General features: G+C 39.6%; 1 protein-coding gene across 4 annotated transcripts in view; it reads left to right on the forward strand.

Moving 5' to 3' along the window:
* The window catches only part of SLC25A12 (solute carrier family 25 member 12), a 58,660-nt gene that overhangs the window by 24,965 nt on the left and 10,326 nt on the right, over positions 1–23,369 (forward strand). For all 4 annotated transcript variants that reach the window (XM_064162852.1, XM_064162861.1, XM_064162870.1 and 1 more), the window contains 9 exons: positions 1,960–2,099; positions 5,280–5,426; positions 6,409–6,547; positions 7,880–7,973; positions 8,582–8,666; positions 14,307–14,391; positions 16,079–16,237; positions 18,803–18,855; positions 19,028–19,108. In XM_064162852.1, coding sequence (XP_064018922.1) covers positions 1,960–2,099; positions 5,280–5,426; positions 6,409–6,547; positions 7,880–7,973; positions 8,582–8,666; positions 14,307–14,391; positions 16,079–16,237; positions 18,803–18,855; positions 19,028–19,108 — 983 coding nt within the window. The remainder of the gene's footprint in view (positions 1–1,959; positions 2,100–5,279; positions 5,427–6,408; positions 6,548–7,879; positions 7,974–8,581; positions 8,667–14,306; positions 14,392–16,078; positions 16,238–18,802; positions 18,856–19,027; positions 19,109–23,369) is intronic.

Consider the following 23,369-nt stretch of genomic DNA (forward strand, 5'->3'; position numbering starts at 1 on the left):
TTGCCTAGATTTTCATGAGAAGTCAGTTTTACAGATGAGTGAGTAGTCATTACTTAACACTCTGTGTGTTGGTAGACAAGCCCATCAGTACAATTAAGCAGGCATGGCTTCTGTTCACAGTTTAGTGCTGTTTTGCAAGCGCCAGTAGCAAGCTGCACTGATATGTTTTTAGTACTTGAAGACTTTAGGTAGCCTGGTCAGAAGCTGCAGTGAATCAGTGTTACGTGAGGAATTGGTATTTGCTGCTTCTGGTTTTGTGGTCTCTAGCAATGAGGAATAAATCTACAACAGACAAATCTTTGAAAGGAAGTATGGCAAAATACAATTGTTTAGCACTATGTATTGGATGCTTTAGCTCTGATCTTTTTAACTCCCACCTTGCATAGAATAAGTACATGTGGTAGGGTAGGTGGGGTAGTTTTTAAAGTTTCTTGCTTAACTGAACAACTCTGTTAGCCTACCTACATTGGAAACTGGTTTAAATTGCAGGTTTTTTGCTATAGTCTGTTTGATCTTTAGGTAAGGACTAAATTACAGTTAAATAACTTAGTAGTCATAATCTGCCCTTTAAATATGTAATACCAAACTGACTGTGAATCAGATAATAAAGCCAAAGAATCCTGCTTTTTGTGTCTCCATTCAGAGACATGTGTCCTGCATAATCCCTTTCCTTTCCTCACTGAAAAAAATAAACCATATAGGGATTTGCCTAGATGTGATCTAGAACTAGTAGAATGTAGAACTGAAAGGATGAACGAATCAAATAGTCTTTAAACACAGAGAAAGCAATATGTTTACTCCAAATAAAGAGCTTGTGATGGAGTTACCTATTTATATTTAACTTCTTTGCAGTTTGTATTATAGTAGAACCATTTAAATGTATAAAAGAGGAGGTATGTTTTCAACTATTTTGTCCTTTGTTTTACATTTAAGCTACGTGTCACATTTTATTTTGGTTGTTAGGAGGCTCTTAGGTTAGTTGATAAAACCAATTCAGGCACTTTGTTTTACATTTAAGCTACATGTCACATTTTGTTTTGGTTGTTAGGAGGCTCTTAAGTTAGTTGATAAAACCAATTCAGGTACTTTTGAGGTAGATTTTGAAAGGTGTTCATGTGGTATGAATAAATATCCAGTTATACAGTTCATGTGGCTGGATAATCTGCACAAAAAGCAGGCTTGTTTTGCAGCATGGCAGTGCTGTATGTGAATAAACCATGCTTTGCTTTTCAGATCAGGTATTTTACTGAATCCTGATAGTTCATTTGGCATTGAGATTTCTGCCATACAGTCTACTACAAAATTCCAAGTTCTGAAATGACTTTTTTCCCCCCTTCATTTAAAAGAGGACATCTCTATCTTCACTTATCTTAAAACATTTTAATAACTGAGACTACCAATTATGTTTTATAAGATTTGATTTTTGTGCTAAGGCCTTATCAAGAGCTTTTAATAAGGTACTTTCTGATGAGTTAATGATATGTTTTAGATGGCATTTCTTATACCTATCTTCAATAGACATATTCATACAGTGTGATTATAATAATCAAGTTTCAATCAAACCATACTTAGTATGACAAATATTGCATGAGATTGCAATGCAGGTATATACATGCTCTTGATAAAGGGCTTAATTTGACTCCTAGCAGAGACAGAGAACCACTATTGGTTTTTTAAATCAGGATGCAAAATGGCTCTTATTTGTTAGATATGAGGGAAATTGCTTCTTAATTAAAATTAATAAAACACTCCAAGGTTTTATGCAGTAATGCAAAAAGTATCATGTCAAAAAATGTGTTCTTACACAGGTCTGTAAAGCTTTGGTTAGTAATTATTCTTAACAAACTAAACCACTTCTTGAAACAACTGCTTTAAACATCATTTGTCTGTATCCTTCCTGGAATGTTTGCAGATTTACTGTACCCCCAAGCTCACTTGTTGTTTTTCCCTCTCCCAAAGCAAATGTCAAAGAAATATTTGAGCAAACTGTTATTCATCTTCAAATCCCTTTCAACTGGGACTGTGAGTTCATTCGAATGCATTTTGGACATAACAGGAAGAAGCACCTTAACTATTCAGAGTTCACTCAGTTTCTTCAGGTCAGTTATTAACATTCTTCCAAAGCAGGACTGAAAGTAATTTTCACTTCCAATAATACATTAATAACATTATAAATTTTGAGTTTGTTCTGGTAGTGGTAGTCATTACCTCATTCTAATCCTAACAGTTATGGTAAACTGTTACTTCTCCATTGTGCTTCACTTGAATGCTGTCCTGTAAAAGAACTGGACTAAATATACTGTTTATGAAGTTAACCATTTTACTCATTTTTGTTAAACTGAATTGAGAGTCTACTTTTTTTCTGACATAGGAATTTAATGGCAAAACTAACCTCTAACAGAGAAAGATTCTCTTAACCATATAACCTCCCATATAAAGATCTTAGTTTCTATAACATTTCCTTTTATGAACATTATCTTAATACTTAGCTTCTTTTTATCTTACTGGCATGCATGTTACCACATATTTATTGGGAGCCTGTTCTTAAATGAAGTCAATTTTGCAAGAGGCAAATCTGCTTTCCTGACATGTTGTTGAAGCATTCTCTAGATACCAAGCTTTGAAGAATCTCACTCCTAGAACTAGGTTTTGCTAATAAACATTTCACAAATTGAACTTTATATTAGAAGGAAGGAAGGTTTTGGTTACAAAGGGTGGAGGAAGAGGAAAGTAGGAGAAGCTTGTATCATGATTAACAAGTATTGTATGTAGGGAGAAGGGCCACAAGGATGCTCAGAGGGCTGCAGCACCTCTCCTATGAGGACAGACTGAAAGAGTTGGGGCTGTTCAGTCTGGAGAAGATGAGGCTTTGAGGTGACCTTCTTGTGGCCTTCCAGTATCTGAAGGGGACCTGCAAAAAAGCTGGGAAGGGACTTTTTAGGCTATTAGGTAGTGACAGGACTAGGAGGAATGGAGCAAAGCTGGAGGTGGGGAGATTCAGACTGGACATGAAGAGGAAGCTGTTGAGCATGAGAGTGGTGAGAGGCTGGAATGGGTTGCCCAGGGAGGTGGTTGAGGCCCCATCTGTGCAGGTGTCTAAGGCCAGGCTGGATGAGGCTGTGTGCAGCCTGCTCTAGGGTAGGGTGTCCCTGCCCATGGCAGGGGGGTTGGAACTAGATGATCCTTGTGTTCCCTTCCAACCCTGACTGATTCTATGATTCTGTGTAGTTTTACTGAATTTCATAAATTATTATCAGTGAACACCAGAGTTTTCTGTCTAGTAGACCTGAAGTAGGGTAGTCATTTTCAGAACTGTCTTTTAGTACAAAATAGCTTTGGACATATTGTTTTAAAAGTAGGGAGTGACAGATGTGCTTTGATATAACCTGTAATTATGGTCCAGGACAACAACGGATACAAAGCAGATTCTGGAAAAAATCATTTCTGTCTAGATGGGATCTGAAGTCTGCATTGTAAATCGAGATACTGGAATTTGGCATAGTCTTTCACTGAGCAGCAGTGTGCTCTTGTGGCCAAGAAGGCCAGTGGTCCCGGGGTGCATTAAGAAGCATGATCAGCATGTCAAGGGAAGTTCTCTTTCCCCTCTACTCTGTGCTAGGTCACATAGGGAATGTTGTGTCCAGTTCTGGGCTCTCCCTTTTAGGAGAGACAGGGAACTGCTGGAAAGAATTGAACAAGGGGCTACAAAGGTGATTATGAGATTGGAGTATCTCTGTTACAAGGAGAGGCTGAGACTTGGAACTGGAGAAAAGATGACTGCGGATCATGTAAATACTTTTAGATATCTAAAGGACAAGTGTCAAGAGGATGGGGCCGTACTCTTTGCAGTGATGCTCAGTGATAAGACAGGGAGCAGTGGGCACGGACTAGAACATAGGAAGTTTTGTCTAAGCATAAGGAAGAACATTTGCAGTGAGGGTGGTGGAACGCTGGAACAGGTTGCACAGAGAACCTGTAGAGTCTCCTCTGGAAACTTTGAAGACCTGCCTGGTCATGCCTCTATGCACAGAGGGCTGGGACTAGTTGATCTTCAGAAATGCCTTCTAACTGCTACCACTCTGATTCTGCCAATGCTACAGTATAACAATTTTAAATTACTTTAAAGGAATAAATTGTGTCACACATTTGGGATTGCATAGTTTGTGATCCCAGGCATGGATTTGGGACACCAGTGCAGGAAAAAAATATGATTGCTAGCGTGAAGAATCTATATGTTAGGAACCCAGGGCAAAATGATAAGTAGCTATTGCAGTCTGTTGTTCCCAGATAGTGTCATGCAAGATAGAGTAACATTCCTGTCACCATATAATAAAAACCCTTGGCAGGGAAGGGTAGTGTGGACTGTGGTAATTTCAATATATACACAGGTGGGATGTTGTCCCTCTTTATGTCAGGTTGTTTTCCTTATTTGATCTGAGACAGTCTTGCGGGGTTTGGGACTTGGATCAGAGCAGATTTGTTCACTGTGATCTAGAAAACCTTGATCTTAAAGTTATCAGCCTTGAGAAATCACCGTAAAGGTGATACAAGCTGGATAGTTTGCCCTCCTCTTATTGTCTGGCAGAACACAGTTATTATTTTTGCTACTTCTAGAAGTCTGAATTGATAGCTGAATGTGCTTTATTGTTTGCTTGAATACAAGGAAACAACTTCTTATGGAAGTAGAATTTACAACCATCGCTATGATCTTAAGGTTAGGTTACTGCAGTATGGTTTATATAAAGGTTTTTACAGATTGTATAGCAGTTTTAAATTGCCTGAAATGAGTGACCATTTCTGACATTATGGAAGGTAGTTGCTGGGGGCAGTCTAAATCTGTATTATATAATTTTCACTGTCCTGTTTATTTTCAAGTACTTTTCAATGAGTTAGTTTATAATAGCTCAGTCATATTTCATCTTGAGTGTGTAGGAAATCAGCTCACTCTGAGTCTTTCAAGTTTCTCTGCCAGTTAAGTATTTAATAAAAGACTATGTAGCAGGAGATGGGTATGTGAAGTTTATTTCCCAAATCATTTATTGAAAGTGCTATTTTCTTACAATTGAATTGAGGCTCTTCTTTGGCAGAGGCATGAATCTGTGGATAGAATCAATGTGCAGGCTTCTTGTTTTGGTTGAGCTGGCCTTTTAGTTTTAAACTGCTGTGGACTGCCTACACAGACATATTGAGGTATGCTGTAAGAATATGAAATTGGAGTTTTGTGAATAGTAAGTTGTAGAATTTGCTTCTAATCTGCTGACTCTGGATATGCATTCTAGGAGCTACAGTCAGAACATGCAAGACAAGCCTTTTCATTGAAGGACAAAAATAAAAGTGGTATGATAACTGGGCTGGACTTCAATGACATCATGGTTACCCTTCGCTCACACATGCTAACTCCATTTGTGGAAGAAAATTTAGTTTCAGTAAGTGTAAAGAACAGTAATGTCTTACAATGATACTGCTTCTCTCACTTTGTCTTTTACTTCTTGGTGCTAGAGATTATCACCTTCATAACAGAGGTGGCAGGGTGAAACATGGCAGCACTCCTTGGCTGCAGCAGTGAAAAAGTTTGGCAGTACGCTTTATACGCCTAGAGTGTGGTTGGGAACAGGTTGAGTTAGTCCAAATATGCTTTACACTGAAGCAGGGCAAACTGTACTTGGCACAGAAAAAGCCTTTCATTTAGGACAAAAGCATCTAATTTTTACATTTGAGTATGTGACAGATGTCAGAAGATGAAGACTACTAACTTTTGTCCTTTTATATACTCTTACATTCTTTTGACAGATCAAAATTTGGAAAATCAATATGTCAATACTAGAGGTAGGATAGTTACAGCTGTGATAGTCTAGCAAGATCCATAGGTAAAGTAATGACACAGAAATGACAAATTGAAAGTATGTAAGAATGAAAGTTAAGGTAAAATACACAGCAATAGCTTTTGTGTTACTGTTTTACCTATAAATCTTGCCTTGTTTAACAAGGTGTGCCATTTCCCCTAAAATTTATGGTATTAACTGGCTTTAGACTTTGAAGTAAGTGGTCACTTCTCTATGTTCTGCAAGAATTCACTTAGTGCCTTTCTCTAAAGTAGCATTTACTTGTATTTCTCTGTTAGAAAATATCAGAAAAATACACAGTGGTGTAGTGTATTGGATAAATTGAATAATAATATACTTATGTGATTATTTGCTGATAATTTCCTGATGTTCAATTTTAACTAAAAAAAAAGTATCCTTTCTAATAACTCTCATATTTCTATTAAAAATAAATTAAAATTACAAGAATATAAATACATCTTTTTTGTGTGTGTGTGTGATCTGCCCAAATGGATGTTTCTGTAATTTGCAGTAAGATGTTGCAAAAGGACTTACGGTGCTTACCTGCTTTCATTTAATTTTAAAGGTAGCTGGTGGAGCTGTTTCACATCAGGTCAGCTTCTCCTTTTTCAATGCATTTAATGCCCTTTTGAATAACATGGATCTTGTTAGGAAGATATACAGTAATATAGCAGGTACAAGAAAAGATGTTGAAGTCACAAAAGGTAAAGTATATTCTCTCCGTTCTATTAATTTTTGTGTGTTTTGTAATCTGGGGTCACAAGTGAATTAAGGGAAGTCAGAAGCTGCAATGGAATGCAGAGTTAGGGCCACTGCAAAAGTATTTGAAGGGTGATTTTCATCTTTACAGGTTAGTAATGATTTTCAGCTACCTCATCAAGGAGAAGAATTGGGATTCTAGCAGGAGATGTGTTTGCCTTACTAGTTTGAATGGGTAACTGTCAAGGGGATTTTACCAGTCCATGAAAGGGATGCATGGTTGCTTAGAGAAAGAAAGTAGTTAGGCAATGTCACAGAATGGATTCAGTTTGAAAATCCATCATTAGTAATGTCCATGTTGTTACTTTATCCATTAATAAATCTCTTTCAGGAGAAAAAGGGTAATCATTTTTAACTTCCTAGTGCTTACTTGCCTAAGTGACTTTATGTATAGTTTTTGCCTGTTAGGACATAGTTAATCCCTGTGCACATAAAAAGGTTGCCAGATTTCAGTCTTGCTGCTGGCATAAGTGGACTGCTTTTGTAGTCATTTTATAAAAGATTTTATCACTGGTTTTATTACCTGTGTGGATGGGACCAGCTAAGCCTATGTGTGGTAAAAAGCATGCTATTTTTTTTGGGTTTTGGTGGGTTTTTTTCCTTCTTTTTTGTTTGGCTAATGTTCATAAGCTCTGCATAGCTTTCATCCCTAAAGGAATGCATAAAGTGCCAATCCTTGATCTCTAAATTCTAACAAGTTACCTAGCAATGTTTTTTGCATACGTACGCTCTGGTTGCCTTGGTGTGGTGAAAAACAAAAAGCTGCTGTGTTTTCACTGCTCAGACTTGACTGCTGTAGCTTCCAGTTATGTCATCTCATGTAATTTGGCTGTATGAATGCCTAAGCTTGGGGTCATTCAAAGTTGTCAGAGGAAGAAATTTGGACATGATGGCGGTAGATGAGTCAGTTACCTTTAAGGCTGTGAATAATGCACCATTGTTCTGTTCTGTTTTGCAGAACTTTGGAAACAAAACCCACAAATTGTTGGTGTGGCTTTATTAAGCTTGCTACTATGAGGATTTTTGACTTTGAATTTCTACTATAAATCAAAGTTGTAGAAACAAGGCTTACTCTCTGTTGATAACAGGCCTGTTTTAAGAGAGATGTTGTCCTAAAGATATCTTTTTTCCATTATGGATTTTGTTTCCTGGTGAAAAGTGATAGATTTTTAAATGATTTATTATTAATAATAATAATATTTATTATATTGAAGTTATTTGTGAGGAAATTTGACAAGTAACACAAATGGGTTATTCTCTTTCTCTTTTAAAACCAGAGGAATTTACCCATGCTGCGATCCGATTTGGACAAGTGACACCACTGGAAATAGATATTCTCTACCAACTTGCAGATTTATACAGTGTTACTGGGTAATATAATAGTTAATGTTATCATTTAAAAAGAATTATTTTGCTATTTCCTGTGAGAAAACTACTTATTTTAACCTTATTTTTTAGGAGTTGTGTGTTCCGTTATATTTCATTACCGTAATTTAGTCAACTTTGTAGTGACTTTGGTGTAGGTGTGGGTTTTGGAAGTCATTTGTATAGATCAAGCAAAATTGTTGCCATAGACATACACACCAAATAGCAAAATACATTACAGTAGTTGCAAAAGGCCACAGTGTACTGGTACTATTTTTAGGCATTGATGATGTTTTGCATGGGCCTTCAATGCATGTGAAAGCTTAGGTAGGAATACTTAGAAATAGTTTAATTTGTGATTATGTCTCTTGTTACTAATGCAGAATTTGCTTCTGAATAATGCAAATTCCTTTTATCTCCACTTGTGAGATACCATAGCAGAGTGCCCTTCTAACTCTGGGGGGTTCTTTAATGCAGTGTAGCAGACTTCTTATATGTGCATTCAAGTATGACAGGTGGGTTTTTTTTTAACTTGGGATGTGGCCAGGAATACTGTATTGAGTATGTTTAATGCTTTATCTATCAGTAATTTACTTTTTCTTGCCTTTGTAAAGGCGCTTGACTTTGGCAGATATTGAGAGAATAGCACCACTGGCTGAAGGTGCATTACCTTACCACTTGGCAGAACTCCAGAGGCAGGTAGGTAGAAGTGATATATACAATAAAATTGCTGGAGTCAAGTGAATGATTATATGTACTTGCATGTGAAAAAGAAGAATAATATATATTGAAGAGATTCTTAACAAGTGAAACACACTGTGTGTATGGCTACAAAGATTGACACGGGTCAGACTGTTAAGTAATGTGCCTAAGCACGGCATTGCCTGTCAAAATGAAGGATAGCCTGTTTAGATATGAGCATGTAAAGAGGTTTGGATTCCTAACATTTATCAATGCTTGAAAAGGCCTTTCTAATATTCTGTGTAATTAAGAAGTTATTTTTAGATAGTAAAAGGTAGGAGTATTAAATTCAAAGCTTTTTTTTTTTTAATGGGTGAAATTACGAGCTTAGCCATTGATTATTGAATGTACTTGTTGACTTTCTGATGTCAACAATGGAAGGAGAATTCCAATTTACTGGGACTGAGGAAAAGAGTAGAATCAGAAGATGAAGAGTACTGCAGTAAAACATAACCATTTTAACCTTTGCATTCATGTTTACTAGCTTCCTTTGATCATAATTTCCTTAGTAAATGTATGCATGTATACTGCAACATAAGTCCCAGAACGTGCAGTAAGATTTTGAATAGAAATTGTTTCTTACGTTGATGTTGCTTTTTACAGCTGTAAGAACTGAAGCTATAGGATCAAACAGCATGCAGATGTTTAGCTTGTGGTTAGAATTTCCACTGCAGTTACTGGGTACCATACTGCTCACTTTCAGGAGCGTAGCATGTAAGTTTGTGCTAAAAATAAGTCTAGATTTTGGGGGCTTATCATCACTGTGTTTTTGGTTCAATGTATTGAGGTTTTCTTTTGCAAGATCTGTCTAATGTTAGTTAAGTTATGAATTAAATTTTACCTTGACCTTCATCTAAAGTTGAAGCTGAGGTACTGCTTATGTTGAAGCTAGCAACATAATTTGGCATCTGCTGCGCTGCTAATAGAAATATTTTATTCTAGGGAAATCCTTTTTCTGGAGCATTTTGCAGATGACTGTTGTTACTAAAGTGGTTCAGGAGGAATTAACTGTTAATAATGCAAAGATAATAATGCACTCAAGAAAATCCTTGAAACAGTTACGCTTCAGATTCAGAAAGGCAGGCATACATAATCTGGTGAACTACATGCTTGCATGTTGATGCTTATTATGCAAAAGGGAAAAAAAGATCTGATCTTAAAAGTTTCTGATGGGAAATCTTCCCTTGACTGTTAAAACTTGCTTAGAAATTGCTATTCCACACAGAGCTTTAAATTCTCAAATAAGCTATACAAGAAGATACAGTAGTCTTCATCTGAACCAGCGCATTTTGCTCCAAGAGTATATCTCTGCATCCCCTTTCCCTCTGTAATATACAAAAGGAAATAGGAGATGTAATTTGTAAGTGTGATGGTTTGGAAGTTACCCGCTCCCCCACACTTAAGAAAATCACCCAGTCTAGACTCAGATGGCTGGAATTAAGGAATGAAGCTATATTTACAGCTTAGCACAATATCCAGGCATATATATACAGTGATATACAAATTAAAAGCACCACGAAAACACAATACGCCTCCCAGAAACAATCAAAGTCCCCAGGAGGGCTCCCAACCCAAATCCCCTTCCCCCTCCCTCTTTCTCTCCCTTCAGAAATAACCAGATCAACCCCGTATATGTCGCATGATAAATCTGGAGATCTGAGGTGAGGTGTCAAAAAAAAACAAAAAAAAACAAGGAGGTTAGAGGAAAAAGGGTTAGGTGGATTAGAGAGTTAAAGGCAGAGTCAGCCAGAGACCAGACTGCCAGAAAGAAGGCACAGCCCCAAGTGAGAGCTGAGCAGTGTGTGTGTGAAGTGTCTGTCTTCCCTATATTTTGACTAGTTGCATTTCTTAGCAGATGAATGCTGATATAGAGCATATGTTGGGTTTTTTTTTTTTCTTTTCATAGCTAAGGATTTAATTTCTCTCAGTAAAATATTTCAGTTAGAATCATAGAATCAACCAGGTTGGAAGAGACCTCCAAGATCAGCCAGTCCAACCTGTCCTCCAGCCCTATCCAATCAACTAGACCATGGCACTAAGTGCCTCATCCAGGCTTTTCTTGAACACCTCCAGGGATGATGACTCCACCACCTCCCTGGGCAGCCCATTCCAATGCCAATCACTCTCTCTGTCAAACCAGCACAGTAAGGTTATAGTATAAGCATATCCCATAGTTCTGACATTTTTGTGTGTTGAGTAGATAAATACAATTTTTCATCTTGAAGGTTCCCATTTTCTTAAAATGTCTAAACAACTCAAATTCTCTCTGTCTGTCTTAAAATTTCATAAGGTGCCTATTAAGACATCCAAGGCCTCTGCTTCCTAAGTGGGCGTAGTTTGGTTTGGACTGGATTGTGCTCCCAGCTGCCCACACCTCACTTGGTATGCAGTCAGCTGAGCTTCTTGCCAATCAGCTGATGAATGGCCACATCTTGCATTTGTGGCAGGGAAACTGGGGTTGTTTAGCATGGAGAAGAGGAGGCTCAGACCTCATTCCTGTCTACGACTACCTGAAGGGAGGCTGTAGCCAGGTGGGGGTTGGTCTCTTCTCCCAGCCAACTAGCAACAGAACAGAGGGACACAGTCTGAAGTTGTGCTGGGGGGAGGTCCAGGCTGGATGTTAGGAGGAAGTTCTTGCCAGAGAGAGTGATTGGCATTGGAATGGGCTGCCCTGGGAGATGGTGGAGTCACCATCCTTGGAGGTGTTGAAGAAAAGCCTGGATGAGTCACATAGTGCTGTGATCTAGTTGACTGGCTAGAGCTGGGTGCTAGGTTGGACTGGCTGATCTTGGAAGTCTCTTCCAATCTGGTTGACTCTATTCTATTCTAACAGGATGATGATGCTGGCAATCTGGGAGGCAGGGTGAGAGCAAGAGCAACGGGAAGTTGCTCTGTTTTCATAGGGGTCTTAGATAGGAAATGAGAGTGGACAAATCACCACACCTGGTAGTGTTCAGACCCACCCCTGGGGAGGGGTCAGGAGGACCTGTGGTCAGGGTCAAGACCACTGTCCCAGGATGGTTAACTTTTTACAGTGTTTCAGAATTACCTTTGCAGCTTGGCACTGTCACAAAATGAGCTCCCTGGTAAGTTTCACTCCTTCCTCGAACATCGTGTACTCTTCACATGCATAATACATGATGTTTCCATGCTAGTCTACTGTCTGTGTTAAGAGAGGACAGAAGAAAGCATTAGCTTAATTTTCTTTGTTTTATAAGGAGTGGCCTTTTACTAAACCTTATCCTAAGTGAACCACAGATAACTTTATTTAACTGGATTGATAAAATTAAAGCTATTCGTTTGGGGAAGAGAGAATATCATTCCAGTGAGGTCCAGCTGTTCCTAGAAACTGAAAACAAGCCTCTAATCACTTTTATAATACTTAAAAATTCCTTATTAAAGAAAATTCTACGTTTTTGCATAAAGTCTGTCTTTGTAGATTTGGTGGAAATGGAAATTAGTCTGCTTTCAGCCATGTTTACTTTTATTGTCAATTTTTTCATTGTGTAAGATTTTCTTAAAGCCTAGCAGCTGAATATGCTATGGAGATGACAGCTACAGTCATTTTCTGTTTATAAATATTCATGATTTGAAAGCTATAGCATTAATTACATTCATTTACATATCCATCTGAACACACAAATAAACTGCAAACTTTGTGGGTGCTTATTTAATAATATAAAAGTGCTATTTCCTTCACAAAGAATTTGATTTTTAACATCCAGTGACATTCATTAAGATTGATGTCTGAATGTAATGATTGGAGATGATAACTCAGTGGAGCTTAGAAGAAAGAGAATAGCCTTAAACCAGCTCAAATGAGGCAGGTGTGCTAAAGCAGGGGAAAAAATTTTTTGGATGAAGAACAAGTCTTGGACCGGTCTTGTTCAACATTTTTGTCAGTGACATGGACAGTGGCATTGAGTGCACCCTCAGCAAGTTTGCAGGCTACACCAAGCTGTGTGGTGCAGCAGACACACTGGAGGGAAGGAATGCCAGCCAGAGGGACCTGGACAGGCTGGAGTGGTGGGCACAAGCCAACCTCGTGAAGTTCAACAAGATCAAGTGCAAGGTTTTGCATCTGGGTCAAGGCAATGCCAAGCACAAATATAGGCTGGGCAGTGACTGGCTGGAGAGCAGCCCTGAGGAGAAGGACTTGGGGGTGCTGCTGGATGAGAAGCTCAGCATGAGCCAGCAGTGTGCACTTGCAGCCCAGAAAGCCAAGCAGAGCCTGGGCTGCATCAGGAGAAGTGTGGCCAGCAGGTTGAGGGAGGTGATTATCTCCGTCTACTCCGCTCTGCTGAGACCCCACCTGGAGTACTGCATCCAGTTCTGGAGCCCCTCTTGCAGGAAGAATGTGGAGATGCTGCAGTGTGTCCAGAGAAGGGCCACAAGGATGATCAGAGGGCTGCAGCACCTCTCCTATGAGGACAGACTGAAAGAGTTGAGGCTGTTCAGTCTGGAGAAGATGAGACTCTGAGGTGACCTTCTTGTGTCCTTCCAGTATCTGAAGGGGACCTGCAAAAAAGCTGGAAAGGGACTTGTTAGGGGAGAGACAGGCTCTGCTCACTTGCTCCCTGTGACAGGACAAGGAGCAGTGGGTGTAAGTTGCAGCACAAGAGGTTCCACCTCGACACGAGGGGAAACTTCTTTACTGTAAGGGTCCCAGAGCACTGGAACAGGCTCCCCAGAGAGGCTGTGGAGTCTCCTTCCCTGGAAACTTTCAAGGCCTGTCTGGATGCATTCCTCTGTGATCTGTGCTAGATTGTGTGGTCCTACTCTGGCAGGGAGGTTGGACTTGATCATGTCCTTGGGTCCCTTCCAACCCCTAATATCCTGTGATCCTGTGATATTTGGGAAATGTGCTTTAGCATCTGCTTTTAATATGGAATTTAACAGTTAAAACCTTGACTACACAACCCAGACAAGTTATACTGTATAATAAAAATTCTTCTCTGACCTCTTTATTTAAGTTTGGAATAAAATGTGGCCCATTTTGCGTACTTTTATATTGCAAGTTTGTGAACTCTTACATCTTGTTTATCAGCTACCTTGTTTCTGATAACTGTCTATTAATACAATTAGGAGTCTCTGTAAACGGTTTCTGGCAGCCTTGTGTTGATTTAGAGCACTAATACATATATAATAGTGGATGTGATTGAAGTGAGTGAGCAACATCATCACTGTAGCTGAAAATTACTAACTGCCTAAGAGATTCATGAAGGAGACCTTGGGGAATGAGGGACTTTTTCCTTGTTTTGGAGCTGTGAGGAGTTGTGTTTATCCTATATATTCATGTATATGTAATCTTAAAATATATCTCGTGCTAATAGATGCTGGCTTTGAGATACTGAATTTGTTTTCAGATACTGAATTTTATTTGAGCCAAAAGCCTTACAGATTCAAAGGCGACAGAATCAAAAGTAGCAAAGTTGATTTTTATTCTCTCTACTTTTTCTTTACTGTAGTTGCTTTGGTTATCCTAAGAATATGTAAGGAAGAATATTTTCATTAGTCATGATGGAATTTATATAGTAAGGTTTTTTTTCCTCCTTAATGAAACTTTTTTTATTGTTTGTTTTTTTTTCCCTCACACAGCAATCTTTTGGAGAGTCAGGCAGACCTATCTGGCTTCAGGTAGCTGAGTCAGCTTACAGATTCACTTTGGGTTCAGTTGCTGGAGGTGAGTAGTGTTTATGTTTTCAGGCTCACATTAGTTCAGATGATGTCTTACCAGACTACTCGGTCTAATCTAATGTGCATTTCTTGGTTATACATGTGAAGAATTGTAGAGGTGACCCACTTTTGGTTATGCCATTCCATTCCTTTCCCTATCACTTTTGGTTTTAGTAGCCCTCCAGTGTCCTCTGAAATGTTAGTGCAGTAAAAGATTCCTTACTAGTAATGCAGATTTCTTTTCTTTGTTCTACATAGCTAGTTTTCTATAACAGTGTAATACATTGTCCTCAAGACTTAATTCTAGACTTCCAGTACTGTCCTTTCGTACACATACCAGAGATCTCACCAGCTTCTGCATTTTTGTGTTCAAATAAATGTTGTAGAAAATCATCATGTATGGGTTTAGGAAGGGCAGGTCCTTCCAGACCAACCTGACCTCCTTTTATGATCAGGTTACCTGCCTGGTGAATGTGGGGCAGGCTGTGGATGTAGTCTACCTGGACTTCAGCAAAGCATTTGACACTGTCTGCCGCAACAAGTGCCTGGCAAAGCTGGCAGCTCGTGGCTTGGACAGGTTCACTCTGGTATGGATCAAGAACTGGAGCGCCAGGCCCAGAGAGTGGTGGTGAATGGTGCCACATCCAGTTGGCATTTGTCACTGGTGGTGTGCCCTACAGATCAGTGCTGGGCCCAGTCCTGTTCAGTATCTTTATTGATGATCTCAACCAGGGGATTGAGTCCAGCATCAGTAAGTTTGCAGGTGATACCAAGCCAGGAGCAGGTGTGGATCTGTTGGAGGGTAGGAGAGCCCTGCAGAGGGACCTGGACAGGCTGGATGGGTGGGCAGAAGCCAATGGGATGAGACTTAACAAGGCCAAGTGCAGGGTTCTACACTTTGGCCACAGCAACCCCAAGCAGCACTACAGGCTGGGGACAGAGTGGCTGGAGAGCAGCCAGGAAGAAAGGGACCTGGAAGTACTGCCAGATAGTAGCTGACCATGAGCCAGCAGTCTGGCCAGGAAAGACACTGGGCATCCTGGCTTGTATCAGGAACAGTGTGGCCAGTAGGACAAGGGAGGTTATTCTGCCCCTGTACTCGGCACTGGTCAGGCCACACCTTGAGTCTTGTGTCCAGTTCTGGGCTCCTCAATTCAAGAGAGATGTTGAGGTAATGGAATGTGTCCAGAGAAGGGCAACGAAGCTGATGAGTGGCCTGGAACACAGCCGTGTGAGGAGAGGCTGAGGGGAGCTGGGGTTGTTAAGCCTGGAGAAGAGGAGGCTCAGGGGTGACCTCATTGTGGTCTACAACTACCTGAAGGGAGGTTGTAGCCAGGTGGGGATTGGTCTCTTCTGCCAGACAACCAGCAATAGAACAAGGGGACAGAGTCTCAAGTTGTCCCAGAGGAGGTCTAGGCTGGATGTTAGGAGGAAGACCTTGACAGAGAGAGTGATTGGCATTGGTATGGGCTGCCCAGGGAGGTAGTGGAGTTGCCATCCCTGGAGGAGTTCGAGAAAAGCCTGGATGAGGCACTTAGTGCCATGGTCTAGTTGATTGGCCAGGGCTAGGGTACTAGGTTGGACTGGATGCTCTTGGAGGTCTCTTCCATCCTGGTTGATTCTCTGATTATAACAACTATATACTACCCTAGGAACCTTGTTGCAGAAATAATACTCCATCTGCTTTCTTACAGCCGTTGGTGCTACTGCAGTGTATCCCATAGACTTGGTGAAAACTCGTATGCAGAATCAACGCTCGACTGGCTCGGTCGTGGGGGAGCTGATGTATAAAAACAGCTTTGACTGCTTTAAAAAGGTTTTGCGTTTTGAAGGATTTTTTGGTCTTTACAGAGGTAAGTGGATAATAAATACAGGTATCAAATGAAGGATTTTCTGCCTTTTGGGTTTTTTGAATACTTCAAGGGCCTGATCCTTGTGGGGAAAATCAAAAAACTTGATACTGTATGCCATTTTCCTTCTATTTATTAGAGCTCAGTATTCATCTTCTTTTGAGCACTGTCCATCATGAACAATTGCAGGGAAAAAGAGGCTCAGGGGTAACCTCATTGTTATGTAGAACTACCTGAAGGGAGGCTGTAGCCAGGTGGGGGTTGGTGTCTTCTGCCAGGCAACCAGCAACAGAACAAGGGGATGCAGCTCAATCATTGTGTCGGAGGAGGTCTAGGCTGGATGTTAGGAGGAAGTTGATGCCAGAGAGAGTGATTTGCCATTGGAATGGGCTGCCCAGGGAGGTGCTGGAGTCACCGTCCCTGGAGGTGTTCAAGAAAAGCCTGGATGAGGCACTTAGTGCCATGGTCTGGTTGATTGGATATGGCTGGGTGCTGGGTTGGACTGGATGATCTTGGAGGTATCTTCCAACCTGATTGATTCTATGATTCTTTTCATTGTTAGTGCAAATACTCCTTCAGTTACATTCATGAGATCATTTCTGCACTGCTATTCTGCAGTACTGATTTTTCTCTTCCACCTCCCCATCCCTTATCTCCATCGTTTTACATGGCCGCTTCTAAAATTCATCATTCATTATTTTTGTTTTCTAACCTTTCTCAGACACTTTGAAATAAGGAATGATTCCACTGCTAAGTTAAAAACAATGCTTTAGACTTGAGGAAAAAATGTACTTGTTTGTTAAACCTTTTAATAGTCTTTTTAAAAAATGCCTTTGAGATTATTTAGCATAAGAAGTCCATGGAGTTGTTTTGAAAATGTTAGAATGAATGGTGAGAAAGTTAACTGAGGTCTTGAACTCATAGAATTAAATGATCTGTGTAAGTCCATTAAACTAAGCAACAGTAACCTCTATGGAGTTGACTCTGCAGTTGCAGTAGCATCTGCTATTGGCTGGGTTGTCCTTATTGCACTGTAATATAGCAGTACAATGTGGGAGTTTGGTTTTAAATAAAAGCTTTGAATTTTTCATTAAGAAAATTATGACACTTTTGAATGCTGGTATCTAACCTCAGAACTGATGATGTACCTTCTAAGATCCCTCACTAGACCATGTAGGGTCCTAGGTTCTCTGGCACACCAAATGCATGTGCCAGATGAGTTCAGCTGCATGAAAGGGCGAGAGGGATTGTCTTGTGGTGTTTTGTCTGGTAGTTTTGGGGTTTTTAAGTGTAGGCACTGGGGAGTTGGATTTTCTTTTCAAGGTAGATCAGAGATTCAGGCTGGGAAGGCATCTCTTTTTGTTATTGTCAACCTTTTTTATTTTAAATTTAATAACTACCTTTCCTCAGCATAGCAAGTCTGTAACTTGCACAGAAAGTCCTGTGTTGGGAGAAGACACAACGCTGCATATATTAACAGCTGCACTTTCTACTTGAGTGTGTTTGCTCTGAGCTTCCTTTTAATGAAGCAATAGGAAAATCCTGCAGGCTGAGTACTTCTAGTCATTGTTAAAATTAATTTTTAGCTATTATTCTTGTCACTTAATGGGTAGTGGAAAACTGCATCCATACAGTGTATTGTCTCTTAGTGGGTTTTGGTTTAGTTAGTATGGGATTTTATGCCAGTTAACCAGCAAACCCTTCTGATGAACTGTTATTCCCTAACCAAGGAGTAACAGTAGGAAATGGACACTTGTAATGAAAATAAGACTTTTAAGTTTTATAATCTATACATATGCCAAAAGACTGTTATAATTCTCTATATTAGGAAGTTAAGACTGCCATCTACTGATTTTTTTGGTAAACCTATTAGTTCTTAGAAAAGTGTGTGTGCTGTTGGCAAATGGCAGTTCACTTTGATAGTAGCTCTTTCCCAGCAGCAAGGGCTTTTTCAAAATGGATTTCTGCTCACTGATGCTTAATCTTGGTTGGATGGAAAATACTTACAAGTAACAGGGTTTAAAGAAGTTCATGTGACTGTGTTGGACTGAACAAGAGAAAATCCTTTATATCCTTAGTTGGCTGAAGCCTTGAAAAGACTCAGAGTAATGATGCAAGCAGAAGTGAGTTGGTAATTGGTCATAGTCATGTACATATCTCATAATTCCTTTCCTATTAAAAAAAACTAACTGCAAGCTTTGATATTAAGGGGCTTTGGTATGATTGATATTAAGGGGCTAAAAAAGTCAAAGGAACCCTTACGTAGTAAACCTATCCAATGTACGTATTCAGTCTTTATCCATCTACACAGCAACAGCACAAGTCTTGACTTTATTATGGAAGGCAGATCTGGTTACCATGCCATTTTAATTACAATTTTTAACAGACATTTTAATATGACATTGTATTAGTATGAATATGAAGTGCTCAAGCAGCATCACATACATAAGTGCCATCCACCTCAAAGGACAACCTACGTGCAGAGATACATTGCTATAGAACTCTTATAAAATGCTACTGTCTGTATTGGGAAGACAATGTTGCCTTAGAATGTCTTTGTTTCTACAGGCTTGTTACCACAGCTGATAGGTGTTGCTCCAGAAAAGGCTATTAAGCTAACTGTACGTATTTTTCCCCCCCCTTTTCCTGCCATCCTTTTGTTTGTAACATGCATAGCATTTATTTCCTATAATATGTGAAACATGACCACTTTACAAGCACTCTAATATATATGGTTACAAATGTACTTGATGGAAAACTAACTTAAAATCCCATGTAATATATCTTTATTAGGTTAATGACCTTGTCAGAGACAAATTTACTAGCAAAGATGGCTCCATTCCACTCCCCGCAGAGGTCCTTGCTGGAGGCTGTGTAAGTATGAGTCCTGTATTCCTAGGAAACGTTGGATCTCAGTCATGTGCAGTGTAGTTGGAATGGCAGTTAATGGGTGTGCTTTGTCCACTTGCACAGAACTGTTGGGGTTTTTTTCCTTCCAGTTACAAGAATGAGGAAATGTACTTTTTCTGTTTGGAAAGCTTTTGCTTGCTTCTGAGTTGAATTCTTTTAGAATTATGTGCTTGAACAACTTCTTTTGACTCAGTTTCTGACATGAGTTTCAGCAGTGGTTTTAATCACAAAAGGCTAAAGAGAGGTTGCCTTTTCTGTCTTTCCATACTTCTGCTGGGACTGATGTTCTCAAGGACTGTCTATATCTTTCCAGACTTAACTATGAATGGATTGTAGAGAAACTCATGGAGTTAGAACAGTTTTAGTGTTGAACATTTTAGGAAGAAAAAGAAACACACACATCAACTTGCTACATGTGGTTTTTTTTTCTGGTTTTGAAAGTATGGAAAAACTAAGCAGTATATTGTTATTTTTCAGAGAGGAGGTGTCAGTGAATTTTCTGTTTAAATGACTTCATATAAAATGTGGCTGCATTACTCCAGGTGGTGACTACATCATCTAAACAGAGTTAAAAAAAAAAAGAAAAATCAATGTTTTCATTGAGAATGAGGACTGTAAATGGTTACAATTGATACTGATGATAGAGGTTTTTTTTTTTGTTTTGGTTTGGCTAATTTAATTTGTGGGATTTCCCAACAGTTGTTAGCTCTATGAAACGTTTAAGGCTTTAGTTAGGGTTCTTTTGTAGCAGAGAACACTAATAACTTCCAGTTGAGTAGGCTGACAGGCTGGTATAAAACCGCCTCAACTTACAACAAAACCTAGGGCAGAAAGGTTGTTGACCTCTGCAAACTCTTAATTCAAAGAAGCAGCCCTGAAGGGACACTGCTTATAGTTCTCCCTGATTGAATTTGGCAGCCTGGTACATGCTTGAGTCTTCACCTGTCAGTGCACAAAGTTTATTTCTGAGAAATGTGAGAAAGCAGCTGTGATCTATAGCTAGCAAAAGACTAACCTTTCTCTGGGAAGCTCAGTAACACAGAGAGCACAGACAAGTTGTTTATAACGGAAGTGAGTATCATTCATTAGTGGTTTACCCTGTGTTATGGTTCAATTCATGATTAAAATCAAACATCTGATAATCAGTTCTATTGTTTTACATTCTTTTGTACTAAAATGCATAATATTGTCTCTACTTTAGAGTTTGGGGTTTTTTTTCCACTTCTTAGTGGTACTCCTTTTTCAAAATAACTTTATTGTCTTCTGTTAGTGAGCATGCAGTAACTGGGGAGAAATCTAAGTTTCAGATAAGCTTTCAGAAATGTGGATGTTTCTGCAAAGTTGAGCAAATGTATGAAATTCCAAACACGACCCTTTCTTCTCGCTGACTGTTTTAGCTGCTACTCTCATCTCCTTTTCAAGGTAACACAGCAATCAGTCTGGAAGAATTTTAAGCAAAGTTGGCTTTCATAGGAGAGCAGTTGGATACAGTTTAGCAACCTGAAGAGATGTTAATTTCTTTGCTAGCCTGCTCTGGTCCATCCGATATCTTATTTGATGACTTTTCTGTCTGTACAGCTGCTTGCTTCTGTTTTAGGAATTACACTTTTTCCCTAATAGCAGATTTTTTGTTAGTGAACCTATAAAGTTTAGTTTGAAAGTATCAGTTGACTAAAGCACTTGCAAGTTCAAATGTTAAATCTTTCTCATCCTTAGTTCTTTTCATCCTCATTGTGACAGCTCTTTTCTGTTTTGATTTGCTTGGAAATAGTGTTGATCTTTGTACTTCTGGTGTTGATTGTATATACAGAATACTATGATGCATACAAAACAATTACATTCAAGCTTAGTCCATTTCAATAGGCAGGTTCACACCAGACTTTCTGTTTGGGTGGTTCTGCTTTTTGTCCTAAGTTTTTCCTTTGCTCTGTTCCTGTTAGTACAAAATGTTAGGTTACTGTGACACTAGATTTTATATATGCCAGAATTATTTTTGCCATTTGAATTTGGGTTACTTTTCTTTGGTGACTTTCCTTTCTTGTTTGACACTTAAGTATTTTGCTAATAGCACACTGTGGGTATAGACTAAATTCAGAGCGTACTTTTCATGCTGTCATAACGTCAGAAGAAACAGCACTAAGCCTGTATGTATTTCTCAGAGATTGATTAATTAGTATCTCTGACTATCACTCGCCTGTGTTTAAGGTTGAACTTTCTCCTGATCACTAGGAATAATGCAGGTTTTTCCCAATTTTTGGTATGGAACTGGTAGTGGATAAGCAAGATAAGCAAGCTACATTTTTAGCCACTTTATAGAGGTTTCCACTGGAGGCCTTTCTTACTTTTCACGGCTCACCCTCTTGTGAACCATGCAAAAGCATGTTGTGCATGCTGTAGTCCTCAGCCAGGAAGAAGAAAAATTCCTGTGAGGAAGTGGAAGCAGCTTGGGAAAGGCTCCAGCAGACCTACCAAATTCTCTTCTCTGCATGGCAGTGCCATATCAAAGCCTACATATGTTGTTACAGTCTTACAAGACTCACACAGGAGGACAGGTGAAACCTTTGACATTAAGACAGTAGAGATTCAAGAGAAGCTGTGTAAGCTGTTCAGTGTGTAGCAAGAAGTGCTGTAGCATCCAGCAAAGGAGCTGCCCACAGATAGGGGCCTTCTCCAGAAATGGTAACTGAGAGATTGCATCCCTTCAGCCAAAATATTACTTCTCAGGCTCTTGGTATTCTCAGCTCCTGTAGCATTATGAAGTAAAATCCCATTCCCAGTGAGAGGAAGTGTCTTCATTCTCGTAGGCATTAACAAAGACATCCACCCACACAGTGGCCTGTTTGTATGGTCAGCTGCCTGTCTGTTGTCCTTCCTTCCTTACTGCAAGGCAGAGACCTCCCACAGTAAGGCAGCCCATGCCCTTCTGCTCCTTGAAACCTACCTGCTTGCTGCTAGGCAATGTAAATGTCATTGGGAAGCAGAGGGTCTGCTCTGTCAGAGCCCAAATATTCCCAGCTGCTCTCAAGCTGTAGCTCTATTTGAAAGCTGCAGGACAGCTACACGGGGCGGCTCAGTTACAGCGGTCAGGTCATACCTGTCATTGAAAGGGCTCTGATCCTTGATGGATGAAACTGATACTCTGTCTCTTCCCGCCTTCCCCGAGACTCTGCTGCTTTGTTGATCAGCAGCAGCACTATCTGCACTTAGTCGTGTCCGTAGCAAACAGTTTCTTTCCCTACTGTTACTGTAATTAATTGAATTACATGTCATTGTAATTCAGTGATTAGCCTGCATTCCTGCCTTTGCAGTTTGCAGCTACCATTAGCTTGGAGTTGCAGGGCACTGAGTGAGGCTTTGGCAATGCTTTCCTGTGTCCCGACAGCACCTGGGGAAGCAGAGTGCATACCTGATGTGGACATCAGTGCTTCTCAAAGGAACTTACAGGCATGATGCATGTGAGTACATGGTGTAGGGCAAGGTGCTGCAGGGCAGCTGTTCGTCCTCAGTTGGGAAGTGGTGTTGAAGCAGACATCTAATGCTGAGTAAATGATTCATGAGTACTGTTACAGGCAAAGATGCTATGATTTTGAGATGTAATTCCTTTGAGTTACACAGCAGAAAAATGGATTCTTCCCATCAACGTGCTGACAGTGATTTGCATTTTGAATGGATGAATCCTGTCTCGTCAGAAAGATGTTTCTGATCCGTGCTGCAAGGAGGAAGAGGATGTGGGGTGCCAGGCAGAAAAGGTCTAGGAACCTTTGTTGGAGGAGTAGGCAGTGCATCTGTTGATGATTAGGGGATGGGGGATGTGTGTGTGTGTGTTTGCACATACATAGCCATTGAAGTTTAAATGTATATCTGATCTATTCCTATATTAACAATAAATGTCACATATTAGTCTAAATATTTTGCTATATTTATAAAACCCCTAATTTTCGTAAGTGTTTATCCATTGATACACACAAAGATCTATATAAGCTTAGCAGGCAAACAGGAATGTGTAAAATTGTTATTTAAAGAAACAATATTTAAATGCACCTGGCTTTTATTTGACATACACCAAAACACAGAATTACAACTGTCAGCACTTCTCCTTCAAAACCTTTAAGATATTCTGCTTCCTTTAATACACTTTAAATAGATAGAAGCAGAATTAAACTTTACTGCTTTATCTTGATCTCAACTGTGGATATTTAAAGTTAGGGGAAAATGTACTCTTTAG

Source organism: Pogoniulus pusillus, chromosome 2, assembly GCF_015220805.1.
Source record: "Pogoniulus pusillus isolate bPogPus1 chromosome 2, bPogPus1.pri, whole genome shotgun sequence".
NCBI lineage: Eukaryota > Metazoa > Chordata > Aves > Piciformes > Lybiidae > Pogoniulus > Pogoniulus pusillus.